This window comes from Cryptomeria japonica, chromosome 3 (assembly GCF_030272615.1).
Source record: "Cryptomeria japonica chromosome 3, Sugi_1.0, whole genome shotgun sequence".
In the NCBI taxonomy this organism is placed as follows: domain Eukaryota; kingdom Viridiplantae; phylum Streptophyta; class Pinopsida; order Cupressales; family Cupressaceae; genus Cryptomeria; species Cryptomeria japonica.
The window spans coordinates 702,382,071-702,408,053 of NC_081407.1; the positions used below are offsets into that span (position 1 = coordinate 702,382,071).

The following is a 25,983-nucleotide window of genomic DNA, read 5'->3' on the forward strand; positions in this document are numbered from 1 at the left end:
CCATTTTGCTGTCCAAGTCTGAATTCTGAGCCTCAAAGGTCTGAAAATCACTTTTTATCAGCTGAATGTTGTTCTTCTCCTTGCACGATTCATGCTGTTGATGTAATCTATGTTTATATTGGCTGGAAATGGTGTTATTTCCCCTTGAAATAATGGCTGGTAATGTTGTTCTCAGCTAGCAATGGCATCTTCAGCTGGGCTGCAAAACTTTTTTCTTGGTGGCACAATCTCTCCTTTAATGGTTATTCAGTCTCTTCTTTAATGGTGGTGCAATCCCTTAGCACCCTACCCGATCCTAATCTTCTTCTTTTCCAGCTCGGCCAACCTTGAATCAGCGACTTAATGATATTATATTGCTTGCTGGCTTATGTTTTTATTCAGCGTTTTACCTTTCACTTTCACCACACAATGAATGTGGGATAAAAAAAATGTTACCTCAGCAAGGTGGGGGAAAAACGATGTGTGGGGACACTTAAATTCACCTTTATTTCCCTTTGATTTTGTCCACCAATTGGAATGGTGGAAAATTGCTCCTCATCTGGACTATATTTTCTTCAAATCATATTCATTTTGCCTTAAAAACTCCTTCAATTTTGCAAAAGGGGAAAATCGATAGCCATTGGGACTTATTCTTCATTACATATTCCCTCTTGAGTGGAAATCTGCTTTGCATCGGGAATGATTGTCCTTACAAATCTCATGTAATTTTTGATCTCCAGCTCCTTGGTGGGAAATCGATGGTCATCAGGACTCTCCACTTTGCTGTTTTTTGCATCATCTTGATCATTTACTTTCCAAGTGGAAAATCAATCCTTGTAGGGACTAATTCAGTCCTTGGAAATTTGCTTGATTTGTCCTTGGGTGGAGATTCGGTTGTCATAGGGACTAATCAACACTTGTATCACCTTTCCTTATTCACCCACTTGCAGCCTTATTCACTTTTCCTCCACTTCCTACAATATCGTGATGCATGTGGGACAGAATATATCTTGAACTGGAAAATCGAAGTCCATTGGGACTTTTGCCTTTAAGGTGGAAATTCCAAGGTCATCAGGACTTTCCACATTCCACTCTCTTTACCTCCTTGTAAGTCCGTCCTTAGAGTGGAAATCTGACCTCCATTGAGACTCTTTGTCCTTATGAACTCATTGCTCTGTCCGGAGTGGAAAATCCAAGGTCATTGGGACTTTCCATCTGGACATCTTCATTCCTTTATTAACTAAGTCCCAGGAGTGGAAAAACATGGGTCATTGGGACTTACGTATTTTTTGCCTTGTAAACTTTCTTTCCAATTGGAAAAAGGAACCTCATCAAGACTAAACATTCCAAACACATGTTCCAAACTCAAAATAGGTAATTTGGTGCTTAAAATGGAGGGGGAAAATGATCTCCATTGGGGCTGATTGATTTTACCTTAATATCTTAGTGGAAAAATGCCTCCCATTAGGACAAAGCAGTTTTTCATGACTTCCTTGGTCCAAACTTGACTTTGTTCATTCATTTGTGAAGTGGAATATCCCATTCCATCTGGACAAATGGATTTTAACTCCTTTACATAGTGGAAAAATGATCTCCATTGGGACTTTAAGGATTTTAAACTTTGTTTTGCATTGTTTTGAGTCCCCAAGTGTGAAAAATCATAGTCCATCTGGACTTTAACAAAAATCACATTGATTTGCAATAATTTTATCATTTTTGCTCAAAATTTCTAAGGCAAAGTGGAAAATTGACCTCAAAAGGACAAATTGGCACATTAAAGTGACTTGACACTAAAGGCCACTTCCTTGCAACTTTAACAACCTTTCTGCGTTCTGATTGACACCTTCTCATAGGCAAAGGCTAAAACTAGGAAACTACTACTAAACCAAGACAACCTAAGCAAGACACCTACCTTGAAAAAAGTGAAAAAGTGGGCGTCCCCATTTGCAATGGGGCTATGTGTGAAAATGTCACAACAGATCCCAAAGCTTGGATCCTTTTACATCGACATCATAGCTGATAAAGATTCATTTTACTGCCTTGTTATTCAATTTTGACTTATTTTCACCCAGATAATGAGCATAAGCTTTGCAACCAAATACTTTGAGATGTCTCAGTGAAGGCTTTTTACCAAACCATGCCTCCATGGGTGTCTTATCAACAAGAGCTGATGTAGGAGATCTGTTGATCAAATAACATTCAGTATATTCCTTCCTTTCCATTAATACCCTGTTCATCCTGTCCACAACTTTATTTTGTTGTGGGTTGGATGGAGTTATTTTGTGTCTCTCAATCCTGTCTCTTAACAAAAGTTTTTGAATTCTGCAAAATAAAACTCACTACCATTATCAATCATCAAAAACTTAATTTTTTCCTATCAGTCTAATTTTCAACCAAGTATTTAAATTCCTTAAACTAACAAAACACTTCATATCTACTCTTGAGGTAATAAACAAATGCCCTTCTATTGTAATCATCTATGAATGAAAAAAATATACAAATTTTGATAACAAAGGTACATTCATAGGACCAAACACATTTGCATGAATATAGGTCAAAACCCCAGAAGACTTATGAGAACTAGAATAAAAAGAAACACAATGTCGTTTTCCATAAACACAGTGTGTGCAAAATTTGAACTCGAGTTTACAATCATCAAGGTCTTCAAGAAGGCTTTTATTTTTCAGGGCTCTAAGACGCTTCTCACCAATGTGATCAAGTCTTTGGTGCCACAACAGTTTTTTCTTTGTAGGAAGTTTCATCTCCAAGGAATAATAAGCTTTGGTACCTATGATGTCCCCTTCTAGTTGACATCTGTCAGCTGAGTAGATTAGCCTATCACTGACCCTCGTACGCTGATGAGGTTGGTTAGAGGGTCCTCCGGAGTTTGATTCGTCATCTTTAGAGTGAGCACTCCAGGACTCCGTTTGAGATACTTTCTATTTTTGGTAGTCCTGCTATTTATAGCCAGTGGGTTGGGTAGGAGCAGAGTATGGTTTGGCAGTCTCCAGTTCTGACGACAAGCAATTCTGATGAATACTTAGAGAGATATTAATATTTAATTATTTTAATTAAATATTAATTGGCGAACTTTAATGTTTTAATGTTTTAAAAGTCACTTTAAGTTATAACTTAAGTGAGGGTCTATTTCTCATCAGATGGGGTCAGTTTTTATATTAAATTGAAAGTGATTTATTTTTTACACTTCAATAGTCAAAAGTAAATAATAAAAGTTAAAACATCATTAAATGCCAAATCGCACATTTCTTGGGAATCGTGCCAAACCCTAAGTGGAGAAGATAAAAGAAGATTTTAGGTCTTCTTTTCATTATGCCGAGTTTTGATGTTTTGGATTTGAGCTCTGAGAGGAGTTTTTGGCCAAGGGTTTCAGCAGAAGATTCTTCTGCAGTGATCGGAGGTATTGGTGCAGGAAAACGTGGGATTATTGTACAACAACATCAGAGGCTATGAAATATCAATTGATCTTGCTTATTCAGTTGGTTTCATTCAGGAACCAAGTTTGTGCTAATTAATCAGAGAGTCATCGTCAGTCTTTAGTGTTTTGATTGCAGCAATGAGAGGGAAACAAAGGTACACAAAGAGGATATTATTAGGTGGCTGTGGGGATTGTACGGCTGTTTGGGAGTTGCGCCAATCATCTGAAGGATGAAGGAGGCTGCGATCTGCATGCTAAAGGGTTACAAAAAAATATTAAAAATTGGAAGAAGGTGCGCCTAGCCTTGACTTTCCCATCGAGCTATCATGCAAGCTGTTCGGGGCAGTCTGGAATAAATTACAGCGTGCTGTTATAATGGACTGTGTATGGCCAGCAAGAAGTAAATAAGAGGTTTCAGAATTTCTTGGTATTTATCAGCTACCTCTTTAGCATTGTTTGTTAATGTATTGAGGATAAATGAATGTTGAATAAATGTAATAAGGGTTTGGTCAGTTTACTATCGAATTATAATTGATTTCTAGCAATTTCCCATAGTTGCTTTTTGAGCTTGTAATAGTCAAAATTATACTTGCTGTTAAAAAATTTGCAAAGAACAAACTTAAATGCAACAGGTTCAACTAAACCTCAGTTGTCAGAGTTGAGGGCCTTTTGAGGTTCTTACAGTACCCAAAATGCATGACCATCAGATGTAGTTGCTACAAAATTCTTTTCTACTTGATGTGACAGTGAAGATGAAGAATCCAAAAGTCTCTTCTTTGGTGTGTCAGAACAACTATTGCATTGTATTGTGTATGCATCCAACTTGTACAAGGTGCCAAACCAAACACCCTTAGTCAACACCGTAGCTCCTCTTGTCATCTTGCATCCATTAAAAAAAACCACCAGCACACTTGAATCATTCAATTTACTCAAAACGTAGGTTCCATCCCAAACCCGGGATATGTGGGCACCATCAATTCCTTTCACTTTGCCACCAGGGAATCTAATCTCGACTCTTCCACGACCAACTATCTTTAGACGAGAGTCATCACCCAAATACACCTTCTTACCATCATATTATTCATACTTCGTAAACCAACCCCTGTGCAAGGTCATGTGGAAAGAAGCACTTGAGTCTATTAACCACACATGTTTTGATGCATGTGTTGTCAAGGCTACGAAAAAGGCATTTGCATCATCCTGAGAGGATGTTTTAGAGTCAAAATTAGAGAAATTCTTTTTACCTTTTTTCTTCTCGCACCCTTTTCGGAAATGACCGATTCTGTTGCAGCTCCAACACTTAGCCTTTGACTTTGATTTCTTCAAAGACTTGGATTTAGATTTCTTTCCTTTTTCTTTCCTTTCTCTTTTGATCTGCACCAATGACAAGGGCCTCCTTAGTCATATCAAAAGATTTCCTCCTCATCTTTTCAAACAACAACGATGCAACCACCTCATCCATCTTGAACTTGGTGGTAATACTTTCAATAGCCATGACTAGGTGATCCCACATGTCTAGCAAAGTACACAACTAAAGTATGCACTGATCCTCATCTTCAATCTTATCACCAACTAAAGCCAATTGAGCTACAAGCATATTAAATGCATTCATGTGATTTTCAACAGACTTTCCATCTTCCATCTTCAAAGAATAAAGTTTCTTTCATAGGAATAACTTGCTCACCATGGATTCAACTTGATAAACATCTCCAAGTATCTTCCATAGATCTTTTGCAGTCTTCTCTTCATGGCATTCAAGAGCACTGAATCAGCCAAACAAAGTCTTATCAAAATCTTTTTGATCCTTTAGATTCCAATCAGCTTGAGTCATGCTAGTAGGTTTCACACTGGATATTGCAACCCACAGATCTCTATCCATGAGCATACCTTCCATTTTTAGTTTCCATAACTCTAAGTTTCTGCCATTAAACTTCCATTTCGATTCTACTAGATGTGCTTGCTATGTTTTGCCTATAATAAGGTTACAAAATCTTCTTTTGCAAAACTCCCACTAAAACTGAGATTAGTATAAAAAACCTTTAAACCCAACAAAGGAAACAAAGCTAGCTAGGCTCTGATACCAACTAAAAGGAAGACAGGTAAGTGGAAACAACTTCCTATGCCAATTGTAATGACCACCCATCAATTTCACACTGAATTTTTTGCACTCTCCCTTTTGACTCTCCAACAATTTACAGTCCAGGTATTATGTCAAACATTTTGTATGCATATGACAATAGGAGGAATCTGCAGTAGTTTGCTACTAGACTAAGTTGCCGATTCAAGTTCGGGCACTGGTTCGAGTTCGAGAACTTGGTTTGCCAGTTCGGCAAAATTTTGAAAAGGGGTTTGGGTTCGTTAGTACAAAAACAATGTATATATATATATATTAGTCTAATATAATATATATATTACTATTAATATTCTTATATATATTATATTATATATTACATTATGTAATAATATTAATATTATTTTATAACATAATATAATATATATTTTTATATTATGTTATATTATATTATAAATTAATAATATTCTATATATTAATATATATAATAATCAATGAATTTATTAGAAAACTTTAACTAAATTTATAAATTAAAAAATAATCTCACTGGACCTTGTACTTGTTGGTTCACGATTTATCATTTACCAAACATTAGAATACAATATACAAGGATACTCTACCCTCTTTTGAACAAAATCACTACGTGTGCCAAGATTGCGAGAAAGACCACACAACGACTCCAAGGTTTATATGTGCGAATGGGCGATTTTGTGTTGGATAGCTACCTTGGTTATGTATGCTGAAATACAAGGGGGACTTACGCTTGGCTTGTTCAATTCACAATGAAGATCCATTGTTTGGGTTTTGAATCATGGATTGTAAGAAAATTGAAAAGGAGATAAGGGTTAAGAGGTTCTAATCTATTCCTAAGAATTCAAAAGATGGTATTGACTAGGTGAACCCAATAACAACACTTTGCTTCGCCACGATAGGACAACTACACAAAGTGGGTGCAATCTTCAAGGGATGTGCTTATGATTTTCACGTCATGAATAACTACCATCAAATCGAACAATATTCATCCAGACAGAAGTTAAGCATCCATAAAGTAAGCTCAGACTAACTTTACACAATGAACAAAAATCATCTATTCATCAAAAGGATGAGTGAAAGATTCACCATAAATCAATACTTATCAGATCTTGCATTCGTCTAACATACATGAAATAAAATCTAAACTATGATGAGGGATAAGAACCATGCAAACTCCAAAATAAGAGAAGTAACCACCATCAATTTGAACAATGCATTTCTTATTACTTTGGCAGTCATAAACAACAATTTACTTATCTCAACATGTTTTGCAACATGCTCCCATGATTTACAAATGAGAGGCGAGCTCAATTTATAGGCCCTTCAACTACAATTCAGTGGCTAGGATTGATTTCAAATCAACGGTCGAGATTACAAAATAAAACCCTAATTAGGGTTTTCTACAACTAGCTACCCCTCTACCAATGAGAAAATTAAATTTGAGGACACTTGTCCTTGCTAAATATAAACCAATAATAAAATAGAGGGTTGTTGCATTGTGAAGTGTGCCTTCTAGAAGCTTCTGGATAAGTCAGGCTCATTGAACCTGGACATGTTGACTTGGAACAATCTGATTGTTGAATGTCCTCCCTGAATTCTCCAATTTGTGTCGAGAAATTGTCTAAGTATGGAAACTTGTTTGGAATACTCTTCTTGCCATCATCTGATTCTTATTGGGAGCTTGTCTTTAATTCTTCAAGTGATGAAATCCTTCAAGAAGTTTCCCTAATTGCTTCAATAGGTCTGGGATTGTAAGATGAAATCTTCCAAGAAGTCTGGAATTTCTTTTTATATTTTCACCAAGTCTAAAGACTTTTCTTTCTTGCTGCCTTGAAATTCTTTCATGTGCCCTGAATTTGGAGAAGAATTCCCCTGTGTCTTCGCCACAATGGAGGAATTTGGAATTTTCTTTGTGAGTTATTTCCCATACTTAGCCAAAATTTGGCTATTCAATTTCGTTTTATGACATCTTCATGTGAACCTTCCAACACCTAGCTGAGATTTTGGCCATCTCTATGCTCGAATGAACTTTGCCTGTGGATTTGTCCTCAATTCTAAATTTGGCTTGTGCTAAGTAGGACAAAATCCACCCTTAGACAAGGATTTTATTCATTTCCTCTTTACTTTTCCTCTTTATTCTTCTTCTTTCTTCCTGTTTTCTTTCCAACACTTAGTAAAAATTTGATTCTTTTGTTGTAGAAAAATTCCACAGCCATTTTTTTATTTTCTCTTGGCAAATTCCAACACTTGGGTCCGACTTTGGAAATTCCTTTCCTTCCTTGGGTAGGTGAATGTGTTGGCAAAGAGCCTTTAGAAAGTCATGTGTGTTCAAAACTTTTCAAGTGTTGAAAATTTCTCTATGTTGAATTTATTTTCCCAAAGGAAAATAAAAATAAATTAAGTGTTGGAAAAAATATAAAAATATTCAAAGTGTTTGAAGTTTGAAGTTTATCTTCCAACCCCTTTCAACCTCAATTAATCTTTCGTCAATGGTGGATCAAATTTGTTTGTCTTCTAACCATTTTCTTCCTTGCTTTTGGCGATCTTGACCATCTTTATGTCTATGCCAATTATGGTTTGGGTGAATTTCATAGTCTTCAAACTATTTCACCTTGAATATTTTGTCCTTAGCCTTGGGCGAACTTTGAGAGTCCTAGGCCATTCTTCCTTGTGCCATCTTCCTCTCATCATGGGTGGACTTTACTTCGTATTGGATCCCTTCTATGCCTAGGTGGACTTTGAGGCTGGTCGGACATTGTCTTCTTTGGGCAGGGTGGACTTTGTCTTAGTTATGTATTCCATATGCTGAGCGGACTTCACACTTCATGTGCCATGTCTAGGGTGGAGTTTGTCCTTGTCTTGCTAGAGGAGTGGGCAGACTTTACACATGTTTAGCCATCTTTTCTCTCCTTGGGCGGACTTCAAGGTTGTTGTGCCAAGTTTGCATGTGCTAGGGCAGACTTCAAGGTTGTTGTGCCATGTTTGCATGTGCTAGGGCGGACTTGGCAAGTGTCAAGACTTTCTTCCAAGTGCTTAGGGAAGACTTGACCCCTCCTTCTTGGCTAGGCGGACTTGCTTAGTGGTTTTGGCATTGGAATAATATTGCAAGTCAGACTTTAACTTCTCCTAGACACATCCAACTTCTCCCTTAGGCGGTCTTCAACTTGGTTTGGACATCTTTTATATGCCGAGGTCAGACTTGGATGTTGATAGGCCAAGGCAAGGCAGACTTGGAGCTATGTTGGACGTGCTTTATATCTTACTAGCTTGGGTGGACCTTGATCTTCCTTGGTCATCCCTTGGGCAGACTTCAAGCTCCATTTGCCTTTCTCTCCTTGGCCTGAGTTGCTAAGTGTTTGGCCATACCTCTTCACAGGGCAGACTCATACCTTTTGTGCCAATATGCTTGGGCAGACTTTAGACATGTCCTGCCATTCCTTTTGCTTCCCTTGGTGGACTTGGAGGTTGTTTAGACAATCTTCCAACCTTAGTGCCAAGGCGGACTTTGCCATTATTTGGACAAGTTCATCTTTGCCTTGCATGGAGGACTTCATGCATTATGTGCCATACCTTCCTTGTGCCATCTTCACATACTCCCTTAGGCAGGTCGGACTTTGAGGCTGATTGGCCATACCTTTCACCATGCTGGTCGAAGTTCACAGCTGCTTAGACATATCTTCCACCTTGCCTAGGTGGACTTTGGGCATCATTGGACATTAAATTTCTTCTTTTACCATGTTGTCATCCTTTCTTCTATTGCCATGTTCAAGTTTTGATCTGCCATGTTGATGTCTGGATCATCTGGAACAAAACCCTAGCCTAGGATTTTTACCCTGGGTTTTACGCTTAGAGACACATTTTTTTGATTTTGAGGACATGGGCGCTGATGCCATGACCTGAGAGACCCAACCCTAGGTCTACTTTCAAAAAAGTAGAAAAAATGCAAAACGCAAAAAAGCAAAAAGCAAGCTAAAAAAGCTGCTTCTCGGATTGGTCCCTAAGGGCCAAAAATAAAAAAGCAGAATTCTTTAAAAATAGGAAGGTGTCAAAATTGACCCTAAGCAATTGCAATTTTCATCCTCTGGGCCTTCTGAGCACTTTGACAACGTCCAGACATTGTGCTGAGCATGAATTCCCTTTTTGACCTGGATGACCACCCAAAAACTCTATCTCCTCATTGCAAAAAGACTGAACTTAGCAGTTGCGATGCCAAGGCAAAACCCTAAAAAGAAAAAACAGGGGGGGTCTCCATTTGCAATGGGGCGATGTGTGAAAAAGGTCACAACAGTACCGAACGCAGACCCAGACCTGGAGCGGACCCAGACTCGCATTTGGGCCTGAACCTGGTAACATAGCTGCTGGATGAAAATGTTAAACATTTATTTTCATTATTCCTTAACCCTTTGTCATTCTGTTTGCATATGTCTGAGGTGGATGTAATTACTAGTTGTTGATTTGAGTGATGTTTGTATTGCAATGGTTTGCAGGTGTAACTAATTCCAATTTCAAAGAGTTCATATTCATAAATTCAACATACCCAAGAAATGCAAACTCAAACTTGATCAATTAAAACTTTAAGCCGAGAATTACAAGAGGATAGAATTTTTTACAGACCTCACAACTTGTCACAGTGGCTGGGAATTGTAGGGATGCCAAACAATTTTCCAGATAACTTGAATTTCTAATTTATCAAATCAAATTCTCCTAGCCACTGGAAATGATTGATCAAATGCACATGCACATGATTGAGAAGGAACAGCTGAATAAAATCAATATTCCCAACTACCAAAGTTCGTTCATTATTGTTTATACTTGAAGCATGTTCACATGCCCAAAAATGGAGCATTATGCACCCATGACTCTGCTTCCAATCTCACCTTAATCCAATTCATATGCATCAAGGATGTGGGGGCAACATTAATTATGGGTCCATGTTTTATTGTCTTACTATTTCTGTTGATTGTAGTGGCTCCTTAAGAATACATGATTTCTTGGTTATTCATTATTGACTCCTCTTTTTACTAATTCCATGACACCTCAAAGCCATAATTCATTCTGCTGCCTTTCAAAATTCACTAATAAAGCTGTGGCAAAACTTTTGTTAATTTTTTTTTGGAAGGATACTTGTCACATCCTTATCTCACGACCAGCAAGTGGGAGTGAATTCCTCCACGTCCAGGTATACCAACCACCCAAGTTAACTCTGCAGAATGAAATGCGCCTAGCAAAATAGAGAAAATCCAAAGCCACGACTTGTCTCTTCTGTTGTCTTTTTTAGAATTTGTCTTTATGTGCCTTTCCTTATTTTGATTAAATCGACTCCCTTTCTTAATCTTTTCAGTTTTTGAATAGAAAATAAGTTGGTATCCAACTAGATTTCATCAAATCCACGATTATTCCCTTGCTAAAAATCTCTTGACCAACAATCAATTAAAATACAAAAACTCCAATTTTAAAATCTAATCAAACCCTGAAAACACTTTATCTCTGCAAACTTACAAAGCTTTCAGAATCAAAGAAACATTTACCATCAAACCCAATGAAATTAATAAAATTCTTTAACTTTGAATCCTATAATTATGCCCAAGTTGAGACTTTGATTGAACCTCACTATATCGACCAAGGTAGATCTTTCACTGCTATAGTCAATCTTCTTCAAGAGGGTTTTCATCCTCTAGAAGGCTGAAACGAACCAAGTCCAATTCCCAAAACCCCAAGGGTTTCACCAGAGTGAAAACAATAATCTGCATAATGCCAAATGAGCCCCTCATCTCCCTTTGATGAGTGCACGATTATACTGAGAAGCGGGGGGTGGGGGGAGATCAGTATAATATAATTCTTTACCTTTTCAAACTTAAAGCTACAAGCTTATTAATTGTACAATATCATTCACATAAGATGCAACAATTACACAACACAGAACCCTTATGGGAGAAAACCACAGCAAAATATTTGCTTATATAACCTTGTCTTATAAACTTTGTAGGCACCAACCCATAGGAGACACCAATCCCCTTAATTCGTAGGCACCAACCTACTGAAGGCACCAACCCCCACAGCTACGCACCAACTTAACAAGACACACCAATCCCTCCTTTTGGAAGCACCAACTTAAAAAATTCTTCAATGGATGATACTATCTTCACAAAATCTGAAAGTAGATATGCTTTCCTTCACAAATCTGCTTGTAGATGATCCAACAGTTATCATACATATACAAATGCTCTTCTTCACAATTCTACTTGATGATGATGCAATACATTCCTCCGCAACTCTGAATGCAATGTTTTTACATATATTTCTGCCATAGACTCCTCTTATAAGTCTTGCATGTACTTTTCTTTACAAATTTTCCATAGATCTCTTCTTTGTAATTCTGCTATATATTCCTCATCTAAAACTGTATAAAATCCTCTTTATAGATCTGCCATAAATCTGCCTTTTATAATCTTCTTATAAATCTGCTCACAATCTTCACAGAACTTCTTCATGAATCTGCTCACAAGTCCTTAATAAATCTGCTCATGATGTTCTCGTAATCTGTCAAGTATGTCTCATAAATTTGCTCCAATATGCTTCAAAACAAATCTGAAATACTCTTCATATTTCTCTTCTCTGGGACTGCTTTTATTCAAATAATATCTGCTCTTATTCAAATAATATTCAATTGATTGCTTGTTTGAAAACCTGCTTAGTAGCTTCTAATTATACCTTGCAATGTACCCCTTCACCAAAAGATGTACCCCTCCAAAAGGGGTTGGCCAAGTCAGCAAGGAAAAATATTTATTTAATTTAAAATACCCTTGCAAGGTGGGCGCCAACTTCAAAGGGGTCAGTCCCTTTAAGAATATATATATTTTTATTTTGAAAAATTTCAATTCCAAGGAGATCGACTCTCTTGTGAGGCACAAAAAGTATTATATTTATTTATTTTAAATCCCCCAAATGGGGTGACTCAAAGACGGGGGTTGACTCCGTAAAAATGAATAAACTTTATTTTATTAACAATTAATAATGCCTTCATTTAGGGTGTAGAACATGAGTCAGTCAGCAAGGAAATAAATAATTATGTGCAATTTAATATCCAAATTGCCTCCTTGTCCAACGAAATCTTGAAGATTGTGCCATAAATTTGGCACAAGCTAACCTCCATCAATTTTGTCTCGACTTGCTCTTTGACATCAATGACAACACTCTTGGACAACTAATTTATTCTTGACATCGATGATAAACTTGTCCATGCCCCTTTGACACCAATGAGAATATTTCCAACACCCTTTTGTACTTTTTTCTTGCCAACTTTCAGAAAACACTGTTTAAAATTTACTTTATTAATTTAAACTCCATTTTGGCTCCGAAAAAGATCTTTTCATTAAATAATGAAAATTTGACACACAAGGTCCTGTTTTATGCACCTGAGATTTAAAAATTTGCACACTTGTTTTGATGAGCTATAACATTAAGGTGTTTGTAAAATAATCTAATATAATTTAAGCATCTTTAGTAAAAATACTTAAAATAAGCCATTAATGCACCCATTTTGTGATAACTGACGAAATGCACTAGAATTGAAAACTAATTGCACTAGAGTCATCCCCATGATGAAAATAGATAAATGGAGCCAATTGAGTGACTTACTATAAATAGACAACCTTTGTAAGATTCTTGGAGGACACACTAGAAGTCAAAAATCACCCCGGAAATTGGTATACAAGTCCTCGAGACCACCTGAGCTCACAAGAATCATCAAAGCACTCCTTTGATAACGTTGACACACACCCAAAAGGTCAGTGCCACTTGCATTGCAAGAGAACCCGATAATGGGGGCATTGCACCAATCTAATTAGGACAGGGTTGCAAACATTTCTTCAAACCCTTAAACTATTATAAATACAAATAGGTGCACATTCAAAGATAATTTAAAAAAATAAAATTAATGGTGACCATAATAGCGTGATTACATGGGAAGACTGTTGTGACCATTTCACACATCGCCCCATTGCAAATGGGGACCCTTGCTTTTTGCTTTTTAGGGTTTGTTTTCTAGGTCTTTTAGGGTTTTGTTAGTTAGCCTTTGCATTTTGAGTGCTGTCGGGGAGATCAATAGGATAGCAGGTCCTGTTGGAGTGAAGTCCTGATCCTGAAAATTTGGCGAAGTCTGAAAGTCCTGATCCTGAAATTTGGCTAAGTCTGGAATGTCCTGATCCTGAATTTGACTAAGTCTGGAAACTGAAAAACCTCAAAAAACTAGATTTTGCAATATAACTCTTGGAGGTCTGAAACCACTCTCAAACATCCTGAAAGTATATATGGAATATAACTTAAAGTATTTTCCTTCTATCTTTCTTCTTTCTTATACTTAAATGTTATATTCCATAAAAATTATCCTGATAGAGAGTTCAAAAAGTCAAATTTCGCTCCTGTCCTTCACTGAGGGTCCAGAGTGAAATTCGCTTCTGTCCCTCTCCAAGGGACCAAGGCAAAGCGCTCCTGTCCCTCACCAAGGGTCCAGGGCGAAAAGGCTTATTTGAGTCATTCCTGACCTTGTTTGGTCAAATTGAGACATCAAAAGCATGGTGAAGGACGAAATGAGCATGATAGAGCATCCAGACTTGATCAAAGACAATGAAATGATGGGGTTTTTGTCTACAAAGGTAAAAGCGCTCCTGTCCCTCACCAAGGGACCAGAGCGATTTTCTTTATATACACATTTTTAGACCTTTCTTAGACTTGAACTCTTATTCATGGCGTGTAACAAGATGATATCTTCCTTAGCCAAGACATTTCATGGTGAAAAGTGAAGCATTTTGGCCTTGAGGACAAAAATCGCTCCTGTCCCTCACTGAAGGACCGGAGCTTGAATTCCGAATTTGCATTATCCTCGCAAGATTTAAGTGATTTCGCGATTTGAAGAGGTCAAAAGAAGTATGTTTTGCCCATTGAATATAACTTGAATAGGCCACAAAGGAGAGAATCAACCCAAGTTGCACTAGGTGCTCCTGTCCCCCTCCAAGGGACCAGAGCGATTTTCTCACAAGACAAACTTCGGGCAAAGGCAAAGCAAGTTTTATGTTTGAAATGAATGAAAAGGGGCGTGATTGGTACAATGAAGATAATTTCGAAGGCTAGCAAAACACAAGTAAGCTCATAGTTGCAAAATCGCTCCTGTCCCTCTCCAAGGGACCAGAGCGAAATCTTCAAAATGCCTAAGTGCCTAACATTTTGAAATGCTATTTCTTGTTGCTAGGACTCAAGATGAAGTGGGGAGTGATGTTCTACGTCTAGAAAGTAATTCGAGGTTGATATGATCAAGAGTTTGTGCAATGAACCAAAAGGAGCTCCTGTCCCTCACCAAGGGACCAGGGGGAAAATGCCTCAAGGCAAGCTCCTTCCAAAGATCACATGAATTGAACTTAAAGTTCCAGATAAAATGCCATTTTGAACGTCAAGGATGAGGTTTTGAACATAAAAAATGAAGGATTGAGGACAAAAGTGAAAAGGAGCTCCTGTCCCTCTCCAAGGGACCAGAGCAAAGTTATCAAAATTCATTTTTGCCTTATTTTAGCAAATCGCACTAGATGCCAAGTTCGCCAAAAAAACTCCAAAATATTTTAAAAATTTAAATTAAATTGGCATTTAGTAAAGGCGCATGGCATTTAATAAATTAATTTTGAGCCTTAGAAAATCGAAGTTTTAATTATAAAGGCATTTAAAATTAATTTTTATTAAATTAAAATTAAAAGATGGAGCGCTTGAGGTATTATTTTTATTCATTTTATCAAGTCGGCCTCTTCTTTTTTTTAATTTAATTTATTTTTTTGCCTTTACTTGCAAGGTCGGCCTCATGGGTAAGTGGAAGGTGAGCGCTCTATATATTGGAGGTGTTTTTTCACAATTCAAATCATTCTTGCATTATCTCTCATGCGAACTTGAAGAGCAATTTGAGGAGGGCGAAATTCATCTTGAAGGCTATTGGAGAGGAGAATTTCTTGCTAGAGGTGGAGCGAATTTTCCTCAAGGCGTTGAAGACTAAAGGTGGTGGAGTTGATGCACGTGAGGACTAAAAAGGAGGCGCAATTTGTTCAAGAGAAGGCTTTGATCTACATTTTGCCTAGCGAATTCTCCTATTTTTGCATCATTTTTTAGAATTAATTCCCAAGTGAAGGTATGGCGTAATCACCTTGGCATCATTTTTGAAGATTTAAATTTTGCTTTGAAAATCTTAAATTAGGAAATGATAACTCAAGATTTATCATGAGGTTTCCTAAATTAGAATCTTGAATCTTCCTTTCTACACTTCAAGATATATTATTAATTGTGAAATGTTGTGTAGGTATCAAGATGGCGACTCCCAAGCTCGAAAGATCTACAAGTCGGAAGACTCTCCTCAAGGAAAATCAAGCCAGATCAAGGACGGCCTTCTTTGGACTAACGTCATCAAGGGCGACCTCTTCCAATCTAGCATTCCAAGGCGAGGTACATCATCATCCTGCAAATCAAGGACACAAGAAGTCAGAACAAGGGTTCGTTGAAGAAGCAGATAGTTCCAAATGAATTAATTAAAGCTAGCTTCTCAACAACGTCAAGTTGAATATTTACCAAGTTACAAGTGTCAGACGAGGTGGCATCCTAGTCATCACTTCTCCAGTCAGTGTGGTCCACCTCAGCATGTCCAAATTCAATGTACCTAACTCATAGAAGGTGGCACAAACTCCGATGTACCTACCCCAGCTATCCATTGGTGGAATTTTCTAGAGAGGACATGTGTCCAAGCAATACAATTTTATCATTGGTCAAGCATTAAATGTTATGTAATGGTTGTAACAAACCCTAATTAGGGTTTTCATTGTTGAATCTTGGCCATTGATCTCGAATTGATCTAAGCCATCGAATTGTATTGAGGGCACTATATAAGCCTTGGCATTTCATTTTGTAAAGGGGAATGGTTAGAATAGAATAGAAATAGTTGGAAGCAGTTAGTAGATAGAGAGTAGTTAGAAGGTGATTAGCTAGTTGATAGAATAGCAATTAGAGTAGAGTAGAGAGAGAAGGCAAAGATTGTTGCCAAGATGTTGTTGTAAAAGACTTGTAACTTCATTGAAGAAATGGTGAAATTTATGGGTCGATTCGAAAATTTGTATGGTCTTTATACTTCTCATATTTGATTTCATGTTATTAGATGAGTGGAAGAAATGTGCTTGATTGATGATGAAATTCGTATATCCATACTACTAGCAGTTTGTTGATTGCAGACTTGCCTTGCGTAGTCAACTGGAATCGTTCAGCTTAAGCCTAACTTCAATTATCGCTTCTTCATTGACATGCATCAGCGTGATGGTGTCTATGCCTGCAGTGATGATTTGAACATCATAAAGCTTTCCTTCGAAGATCGCACTAGCCTTGTGGAGATGGTCCAGCGATGTCAAAACAAGACTTAGTTAGAATTTCATCGAAGATCAATCACTGCTCCTACATTCCTTAGTATTAGGATTAGATCCTCTCCTCGCCCTCGTCTTTTTTCCTTTTTTCAAATCAAAGCTAGTAAGAGCCCGTGTTCCAGCAATATTCAAAGTAGATCAGACATTCAATCGTCAAATGTAAGTCCCCTTGTGATTCCAGCAAATCACATCATACCACAGAGAGCTTATCCACACGTAGAGATCCTACATACAAGAACCTTGGAGTCATCCTGATTGATCCTTTTTCGCGATATCTTCAGCAATCAGAGGCTTTATTCAAGAGAGGATAAGGTACCCTTAGGTATTTTATTCTGTGTTTGATTGTGTACAAAATCCACGTCAACGAAGACCCTTTTGGAAAAACAAAACACTTCAAATACACAACTCAATTGTATTATCAACAACAATAATAGTTACAATACAATACATAGAGCCAATGCTCTTCAAGAGTTATCACATTACAACAAGAATATGGTATAATTATAGCAGCATGATTACATCTTAGAAAATAATCAACCCGTCATACAAAATATATTAAGGCACCAAGTATTTATCAATTCCAACATGAAGAGAAGGCATCCATGGTTTATAAACATAGCAATTTCCAAATGCAACACCTACCTCTTCATCATTGGGTAACTTTCCACTTGCAAGGTGCCTTCACCATAGCATCTGCTAATTTCAAGAATAGGCATTGCCTTGCACAAAGCAAACTTGTCTAGGACTCTTACACTGTCATAGTGTGAAATAGGATTCGTCATAGTTAACTCTATCATAAGGTGTCTGTAGACATGTAAAAATTGTCTTCTCAAACCGACCTCAATTTTTCCATTAATTAGGTGAATCCATAATATTATCCCTTTTTCATTATATTAATATCCATTATTCTAATAGTATATCCATTTTTCCATTATCTTAGTTAATTTATTAAATCAATATATATTCTATTATTTATCCATTTAATAACATATATTCCATTATTCCCTTAAATCCATTTTATTCTCAAACCCTTCTCAAATCCACTTCATCCCTTATTTATCATTCTTCATATCCATCTATTGCATCCACCTAATCAATATGGGATAAACATTTACATTTTCACAATTGATCTATTATCCCACATTTATCCTACAACATGGATTCACCCAGAGAATGCTTATAAAAAGCAGAGCCCCTCTCCCATTTTGGCATCCAAGACTTTGCATTCAAATCCGTTACCTTACCATTCTGAGCATTCATCCGTTATCTTGCATTTGTTATTTGCATCTTTTGATATCCCTAGTGCATTCTTGCATCTTACTATTCTTGAAATCCTCATTCTTCATAGCTTATTGCGCTTAGTGTTGAAAGAAATCTGAGGGCACAAATTTTGATTGCAAGATCTTGAAGATAGAGCTGCAATGGAGTGAGGCTTCATTTGCAATGCATGTGCGTGTGTTTTGATTGTTGTGTGTTTCGCTTGCAGGTACTCTATTGAGGATGTTGAAATAAATTTGGATCTTGTCCCATAAGATTTCAGATATATTTTTCTCCATCCACAGTGTCCATTATGGCAATCTATCATAGTCAAGGCCTGTTAAACATAGCAATTTCCAAATGCAACACCTGCCTCTTCATCATTGGGTAACTTTCCACTTGCAAGGCCCCTTCACCATAGCATCTGCTAATTTCAAGAATAGGTGTTGCCCTTACACAAAGCCAACTTGTCAATTAGGACTCTTACACTGTCATAGTGTGAAATAACAATCGTTGTAGTTAACTGTTACAACTGTCATAACTTGTTATAGTCTATCAAAGACCCAACATAGCAACTAATGACAAATTGCATTAATCCAGCCACAAATTTAGAACTTCCAAAGTGGGTGCACAACTTCCTAAAAAATAGGGACCTTGTCAAAGCCATCACCTGCCATGTAGGATGCCACCTCACTGATAGGTCTCACAAAGTGATATGACAACATAGGAATTAATAAATTAACATCCAATAACAATAAATTAAATGCTAGGGCTCAAAGGTTGAGACAACTTAATCTCAACAATCATGCTTTAATAGAGCTCTTGGACAGTAGGTTACACCTCTAGAGCTGCCACCACTTGGTTATGAAGGAAAATTGATCTTGGACCCTAAGGCTATCATCAACATGAGAGAGAGGAGGCTAGGAAACAAGGTTGTCCCGAAGTACTTGGTGAAATTGAAGAATCTTCCACTTGATGATGCCACATGGGAAGGAGAGGAAATTTTTGACCACCCAATTGTGCAATCCTAATCTCAGTGGTGCTTAATCTGAGCTATCTCTCTCTAATTCTAGGTGCCAAAGTGGAGTTTCTAAGATGTATATGAGCAAGTGGTCAATCTGGGGCTATGGAATGGGTAAGTAGAAGTGGATCAGTCGACTACTGATTGCCATGTCCCTTTCCTCCAGCCAACTTTAACACCATAGTGCCATTAATTAAAAGTGCTTTTCAAGAATAATAATAATAATAATAATAAATTCAAATTTTGGTGCCAATTTGGCCCCATGTGCCCTAATTTGAGGAAGGTATATCTAGAAACCCATTCTTTCATATTGATCTATCAGATTTCATTTTCACAGTTGCTCATTTGGTTTCAAGTGATTGTGCATTCAAGGATGAAACCCCTTGATTGCAACATCTGAGGTCAGCACTGGACTATGAGTAGTGACCTATTGTTCCCAGGGCTATCTAATGTCCATCATTTTACTAATACACCACCTTGGGAAGGTTCATCCATACCAGTCGTTGGGAGTTGCATCATTAGAGTGCATCCATCTAGTAGTCTAATTGGGAGCGTGAGCACTGTGGTGACTATGGCCAAGTCATTCCTTCAACTGTAACTGCATCTGCACATCCTAATTCATCCCTCACAAGCAGTCCAAAGCAACCCCCAGTTTGAGTGCATTGGCAAAGCAACTATCTACTAGCTATAGCAAGTAAGATATCATGCTATTCCCTACTGATACCTCACCATTCTGTCACGTAGCTAGGGGAGAGGAAGCATCAGATACAAAGTCCAAAAATTAGTTGCATCATTGCATCAGCTACAAAAGGAGTTCCATTCTAGATGCCATGCCACCGATTGTGTGAACTGCCAGCCAAGGGTCTTTTGTGGGAACTAGATTGTGTGATCTTCAACAACTAACCTAATGTTCTATCCTAAATCGTGAGTCAACTTTGCAGATTTGGCATACCAGGGTCCTAAAAAAACTTGAGGAACTCGTTTTCAAACTGTGATTGGATCAACAATTTGAATGATCAGTTGATGTATATGAATGTATGATGGTCAAATGCTCATCTAGATTTGTTACAGTAATTGTATGATTTATTTCGATTGCTCATCTAGATTTGTTACAGTAGGGATACAGTGGATAAATTGCAATGACTTGTGATCTATTTTTAATAAATGGTTGATATTGCATTCTCAGTTATGCGAGCCTGTAGGTCAATGATTTGTTACAACATCTGTCTATGCTTTTTAAATAAATCTCAGTTAGAAATTAGAACACGACTTAAAACACAGTGAAGGAAGAATAAATAAGATAAATTACCTTGGAAACTCACATAGTAGAGACAACCTGTTCATTGTTTCTAGATGCTTGTGATACCCTGAGCATCCTCCAGAATATTGACACGATCTTTGATGTCATTGCATATACTCTATAGCGTTGCATGTCCTCCAACAGTGCCACATGTCCAACAACTCTTCATGTCCTCCAACAGTGTCACATGCCCTCCAACAACACGGCATGTGTACTTACACTGTCATACACACTATGGTAACTTATTTAGACTAAGATGTAGCACCAGGTTCTCAACTATATGACTTATGGTGCAAATAGCAACATCGGCTAAAATAAACCTCCATGCTATACTACAATGTCAAAAACTTACCACAACCCATCCTATAGCTTTCCTATAATTGTTTACCAGTTTGCAATCAACTACTTAAAATTTTTCTCCTCAGTAAGGAGTTGTCAGTAGGTGAATAGCACTCCAACGTTCCAACAGTGTCATGGATCATGATGTACTTGTGGAGTACATAGATGGGTTGCAATGTCACACAAGGAGTCCAATCTTGATGATGAAGATGACCGAACCTAAGGAGATTGATGAGGTGTGCACCCATGCCCATCATTGCCATCATTTTGAGTTGGACAAGAAGGAGGGTTCCTTTGCCTCTTTAAATCAAGAAATAAATATAAAACCTAACCTTAATCAGCCAGAAAATGTTTATAAAACCTTAAATACTTTCCGTGCACCACCTGTAACTGCCAAATCCCCAAATCTAAAATTCAGAGGCCCTGCTTACCCTGAAACCCAAATCTGCACCCTTGCTTCTTGCAAATGATTTGCTCATTAATGAGCAGGGAGCTTGCTATTGACGTATCTAAATCCCTTCCTACTAAGATTAATTTAAGACTGCAAGGTTGAGGCCAAAGGCGTGGGCTTCTACAGTTTATGTCGGCAATTTTTAATATCTCTGATGTGGTAAACACTCCTAATATTACTCCATAAATAAGGTTATTAATTTCTTACACATTATATATATAAAAAATTTACATACATTTATCAATATTCAGCTGCATGATCATCATTAGTTGTTTCGATTATTAAGCATTCATGAAATCCTTTAGTTATAACCAAGGTTACCGGGAGACGGGAGTACTTGGAGACGCTGGAGACTGGTACAGCTAATTTTAAAAATAAGGAGATAGGGGTACTTCGAGTTGCCAATTTTTTTTAATATAATTTAAAATTTCTTGGAAATATCATGACATAGAACTTTGAAAACACGAAAAGTGGTAAAAGTTTAACATTAAATTTAAAATTGAACAAAAGTTGAAATTAAAATTGCTTATACTACTGGTACCATAGCCAATCTAAATGGCCTGTGCATCAGGAAGTTTCTGGAGACGTTTCTGGTACCGGAGATGCATCTCCGTCTGCGGTACACGTCTCATGGGGTAGGGGATGCATCTCCTGGTAACGTAGGTTATAACTAAGTAATATGCCAATGAACTTGTTTGAGGGAGAAATAAAAATGGTTGAACCAGTCACTTGGAAATGAGATGATACTTGAAAAAAAGTTTGCTGGAGCCTGTCATTTTTGAAATAAGATGTGTTTTGTTTAAAATAGTACAGAGGGATCATTGAGTAAGTATCGCAGTAAGTATTTGAGCCTGCTATTTCAATGTTCAAATGGTAACCATTATATTCCCATGTTTGTGAAGTATTCCTTTTGTTGATCACTTGACTGAAGTCTTTATGAGTGTGCAGGATACACTTCCCAAACTGTATACTCAAACATATATATAAATTTTTATAATATCAGTAAGCACGGACGGTATTGGAATTTATATGAAAAGGATGATTTCCATTCTGAATCTGGTCTCACAAGTTGGCCTTCGTAGACAGAAAGGACATTGCAGAACTATTTTCTTTTGATGTGTCAGTTCTCACTTTTCATACATTCTTATAACAAAAATTTGAAATCACATTGGGTAAGTTTCTTGTTTCTGTGTATTTCAAATTTTTGCTCAAGTTTCATGCTTCCACTTCTGGATCTCTACTAAACATGGGCAGCCTCATACACTGTATTACAGCAGGTAACTTCTTTATCTGGTATAGAACTTAAGTAAATAAGTATGAGATGGCAACCAATATCTATTTATCTATCTATCTATCTATATAATATCAGTCCTTGAAGGTGTCAGGAGGATTACATGCTAAACGAGCTGTTTCCATTACTATTGTAATAAACAGAAAATAAAGCTGAAAGTGTTAACTGAAACTACTTTTTGATTAAGCCTCCTAGTCTTAGTATATCACAATTTCTTTAAGTAAAATAACATGCAAAACATCACCCTTACAGCAACCTGGGTTCCTCTGAAACTGCAAAAATAGCGAAACAATATAGTTGAACCTCTCTATACTAGGTTTCTCACCTGGGATAGAGTTTTTCCAGATAACATACATATTGTAGGAGAATATAGGATATACTTTTTTATATGCTATGTGGGGTCGGTATCCTTCTATAATCAAAGTGTCATCTCTTGTGGCATGATGCCTCGTTAACAGTATGAGTACTATTGATGGAGGGTGGCTCCATTTCTAAGCTTGGTGGTGAAATAGGTAGATTCATGCATGTTCTTTTGTTAATTTTCTCCTCTTCACCTTCATTGTAAGAATCTTTCCTTGCTTCCACAATTTTTGAGGCTATAACTGGTGGTTTAGGTAGCTTATGCTTATATGCATTTGTGATCTGTAGGTTTGGCTGGTGATGGAGATACTAATGGCCCTCCCAAAAGCAACTCAGTGCGGAATGTTACTCTCATATTTCTTGCAACTTTGGTGGTTTTAGGTGTAGCTATAATCCTATACAAAAAGTGGCAAAAGAAAAAGAGAGAGGAGCAGCATGCACGCCTACTGAAACTGTTCGAAGAAGATGATGATCTCGAGGCTGAAATGGGCCTCAGAGATGAGTTTTAATTATGTTATAATTTGTGGCATAAGAATTGCAAATGCTTCTCATCTGTGAGATTATGTATAATTAGTTCTGTAGCATGGGTGTTTTGAAACCAGTCTTTATTCATTTCTACTGGCAGTTGATCATTGGTGATTTATCAAAGCTTTAATAATTATGAATTTCACAACACTGGCATTGGTATGTTGTATAGTTCAACGAATTGTAGAATGGCAGAAAGTCCACTGATTTCTAAGGTGTTAAACAAAGTTGAAAAGGTTCAAATTTAAAAAATGCCTTGATATAGGGTTCTAGCTTCTGAGATTTAGATAAATTGTAGGATCTATAACCTGTAATTTTTTATTTTTGATTTGTTACATTTCTGATTGATTATGCAAGAAAAATATTGGCAATTACCTTCTTTGTCATGAAACAAGCTTATGTTCTTAGAGGCTCTCATTTATGATACATTTTGAATGATAAAGCCATAAGGTCTGATATTGGCCTTTCTCTATCAGGCTTCCTTCATTGAATCTAATTTCCAGTTTCAACTTGTTCAAGTTTTGGCTCATGTGAAGCTTAACTTGTAAAGTTTATATCTTTTTTGAGTATAGTTTCCATGTAAATGTTTTAAGTTCTTTTTTTTGTTTGTCATATTTTTCAGCCGCAATTCAACATTGCATCCTTTGGTTGCTTGGCGCTGGAGGAATCATTTTCAATATGTTGGAGACTTTTACTTTATAATTTTTAAAGAAAATTCAATATGGTGGCTTGCTGTCATTTTACAGATCCCTAACTAAGCAAACTCACATTACTTGTAATGTATAAAATTGATAATTACATACATGTGAAGCTAGAAAAGGAAAAGCATAATTAACCAAAAATTACTTAGGATAAATCCATAGATGTAAAGAACCACATGGAAAACATGATAAACTAAAGGGTCTCTATGCTAAGCACACAATCTCTTTTAGGATAAAGAGACTTGCAACTGCCTGCCACAACCAACCATTTCAGCCATAAGCTATAAAAGGGCTTCCATTGGCCAAATTATACTGGAGTTAAACATTTTAAATTATTGGGTAATTATATGACATTTTAATGGTTATGGGCATGCTTGCGGGCTGACTTGTAGGATGTTAGCCAAACTTTGTGTTATGATTTGTTGCTCATACCTAGCAATATTTGTGAATTCAATTTCACCGTTCCAACCATCTCAGGCATGTATGTTGTCATATTCCTGTTACTAATTATGTATGTGTAGATGCCTAAATTTGATCTTTTTTTTTTGTTTGGCAAAACGCATAGGTGTACATTAAATTAAAGATGAAAACAAAATAATTACAAAAGTATATTGGAAATTTAAGGGAAAAGCCTAAAGAGGGAGTATGACTCAACTTCAGCTATTCATATACCCAGCATTAAAGGGTGCTTGGCTCAACTAATGACACAAAATATGCACTAGCAATGAAAAAATATGAAAGCTTTGGTGCCTCGCCAATAATAGAGGGAGCAAGGGTCTACCTTGACTTTTGCGAACCAACTAAAACCATACTATGAAATATTGGGAGACTTGCTCAACCAAGATCCAAACTAGGGAGATTTATTTATAAGCAAAATGAGGGAGCCTAGCTCGACCAAGATGCAACTTTAACAAACTTGCACAGTAGATATAAAAATAGGCAAGAAACAAAACTAGATATTGATGATTTCATCCACCTGTCTGTTACCCTCCCTGGACGTGAATCTTATCAGTTGAATTTGGCATTCATACCAGATGAAGTTGTGAATCTTATCAGTTGAATAGTCAATGAACTGCCTTAAAAAGCCTAAATTGTCTGAATTTTCAAGTACACAGTCTCGCATATGTTATGTGGAATGGCATTTGGAGTATATCTGAAAAATATCTTAATATACTGCCAATAAGAAAAGCAGCATGGAACTAAAGCAACTTAAAATCTGGGTGTTATATCCTCCTCATAACCATGTCCAAGCAGGACGTACATCAAATCTGCAACTAAGGAATCAAACAAAGCACCGCACGATTAGGAAACATGAGAGATGTAAACGAAACAGAGCACTGCACGCTCAGGAATTGTTGGAGGACAGCCCCCAGGAAGCTAACAAACTCTCTGATACTCAAGTGGTGCATCCTTATGTGAGAAAATGGATGGGACACCAATATCTGGGAACAACCAATCAAATCGATAAGAAAAGTTAGCATGAACTAGAATACACGAAGTTAGCATTCAGTCCACCATGATTAAATATTTTCCTCAGCTACTTGACGTATATGCCCCTAATTGGCCAGCTCATCTACTACATGTTAAAAAAAGCTAGCATCAACCAGAATAAAAGAAGATAGTATTGGGTCCTCCATGTTTTCCTTTTTGAAATAGTTTCCTCAGCTATTTGATCAAATTAATTACTATCGTCACCTTACCTTTAAAGTCTAGTCGCTAATTAAATAATCCATTTATCTAATTACAGCCTATTTCTTATATAATCTTGAGTAAATTAATTC

General features: G+C 37.0%; 1 protein-coding gene across 1 annotated transcript in view; it reads left to right on the forward strand.

Moving 5' to 3' along the window:
• Positions 1–23,651, forward strand: part of LOC131066988 (uncharacterized) — an 81,712-nt gene extending 58,061 nt beyond the window's left edge. Inside the window, exon 2 of the mRNA XM_058001893.2 lies at positions 23,265–23,651. Coding sequence (XP_057857876.2) covers positions 23,265–23,485 — 221 coding nt within the window. The 3' untranslated portion in view covers positions 23,486–23,651. The remainder of the gene's footprint in view (positions 1–23,264) is intronic.
• Positions 23,652–25,983: the final 2,332 nt, after the last annotated feature.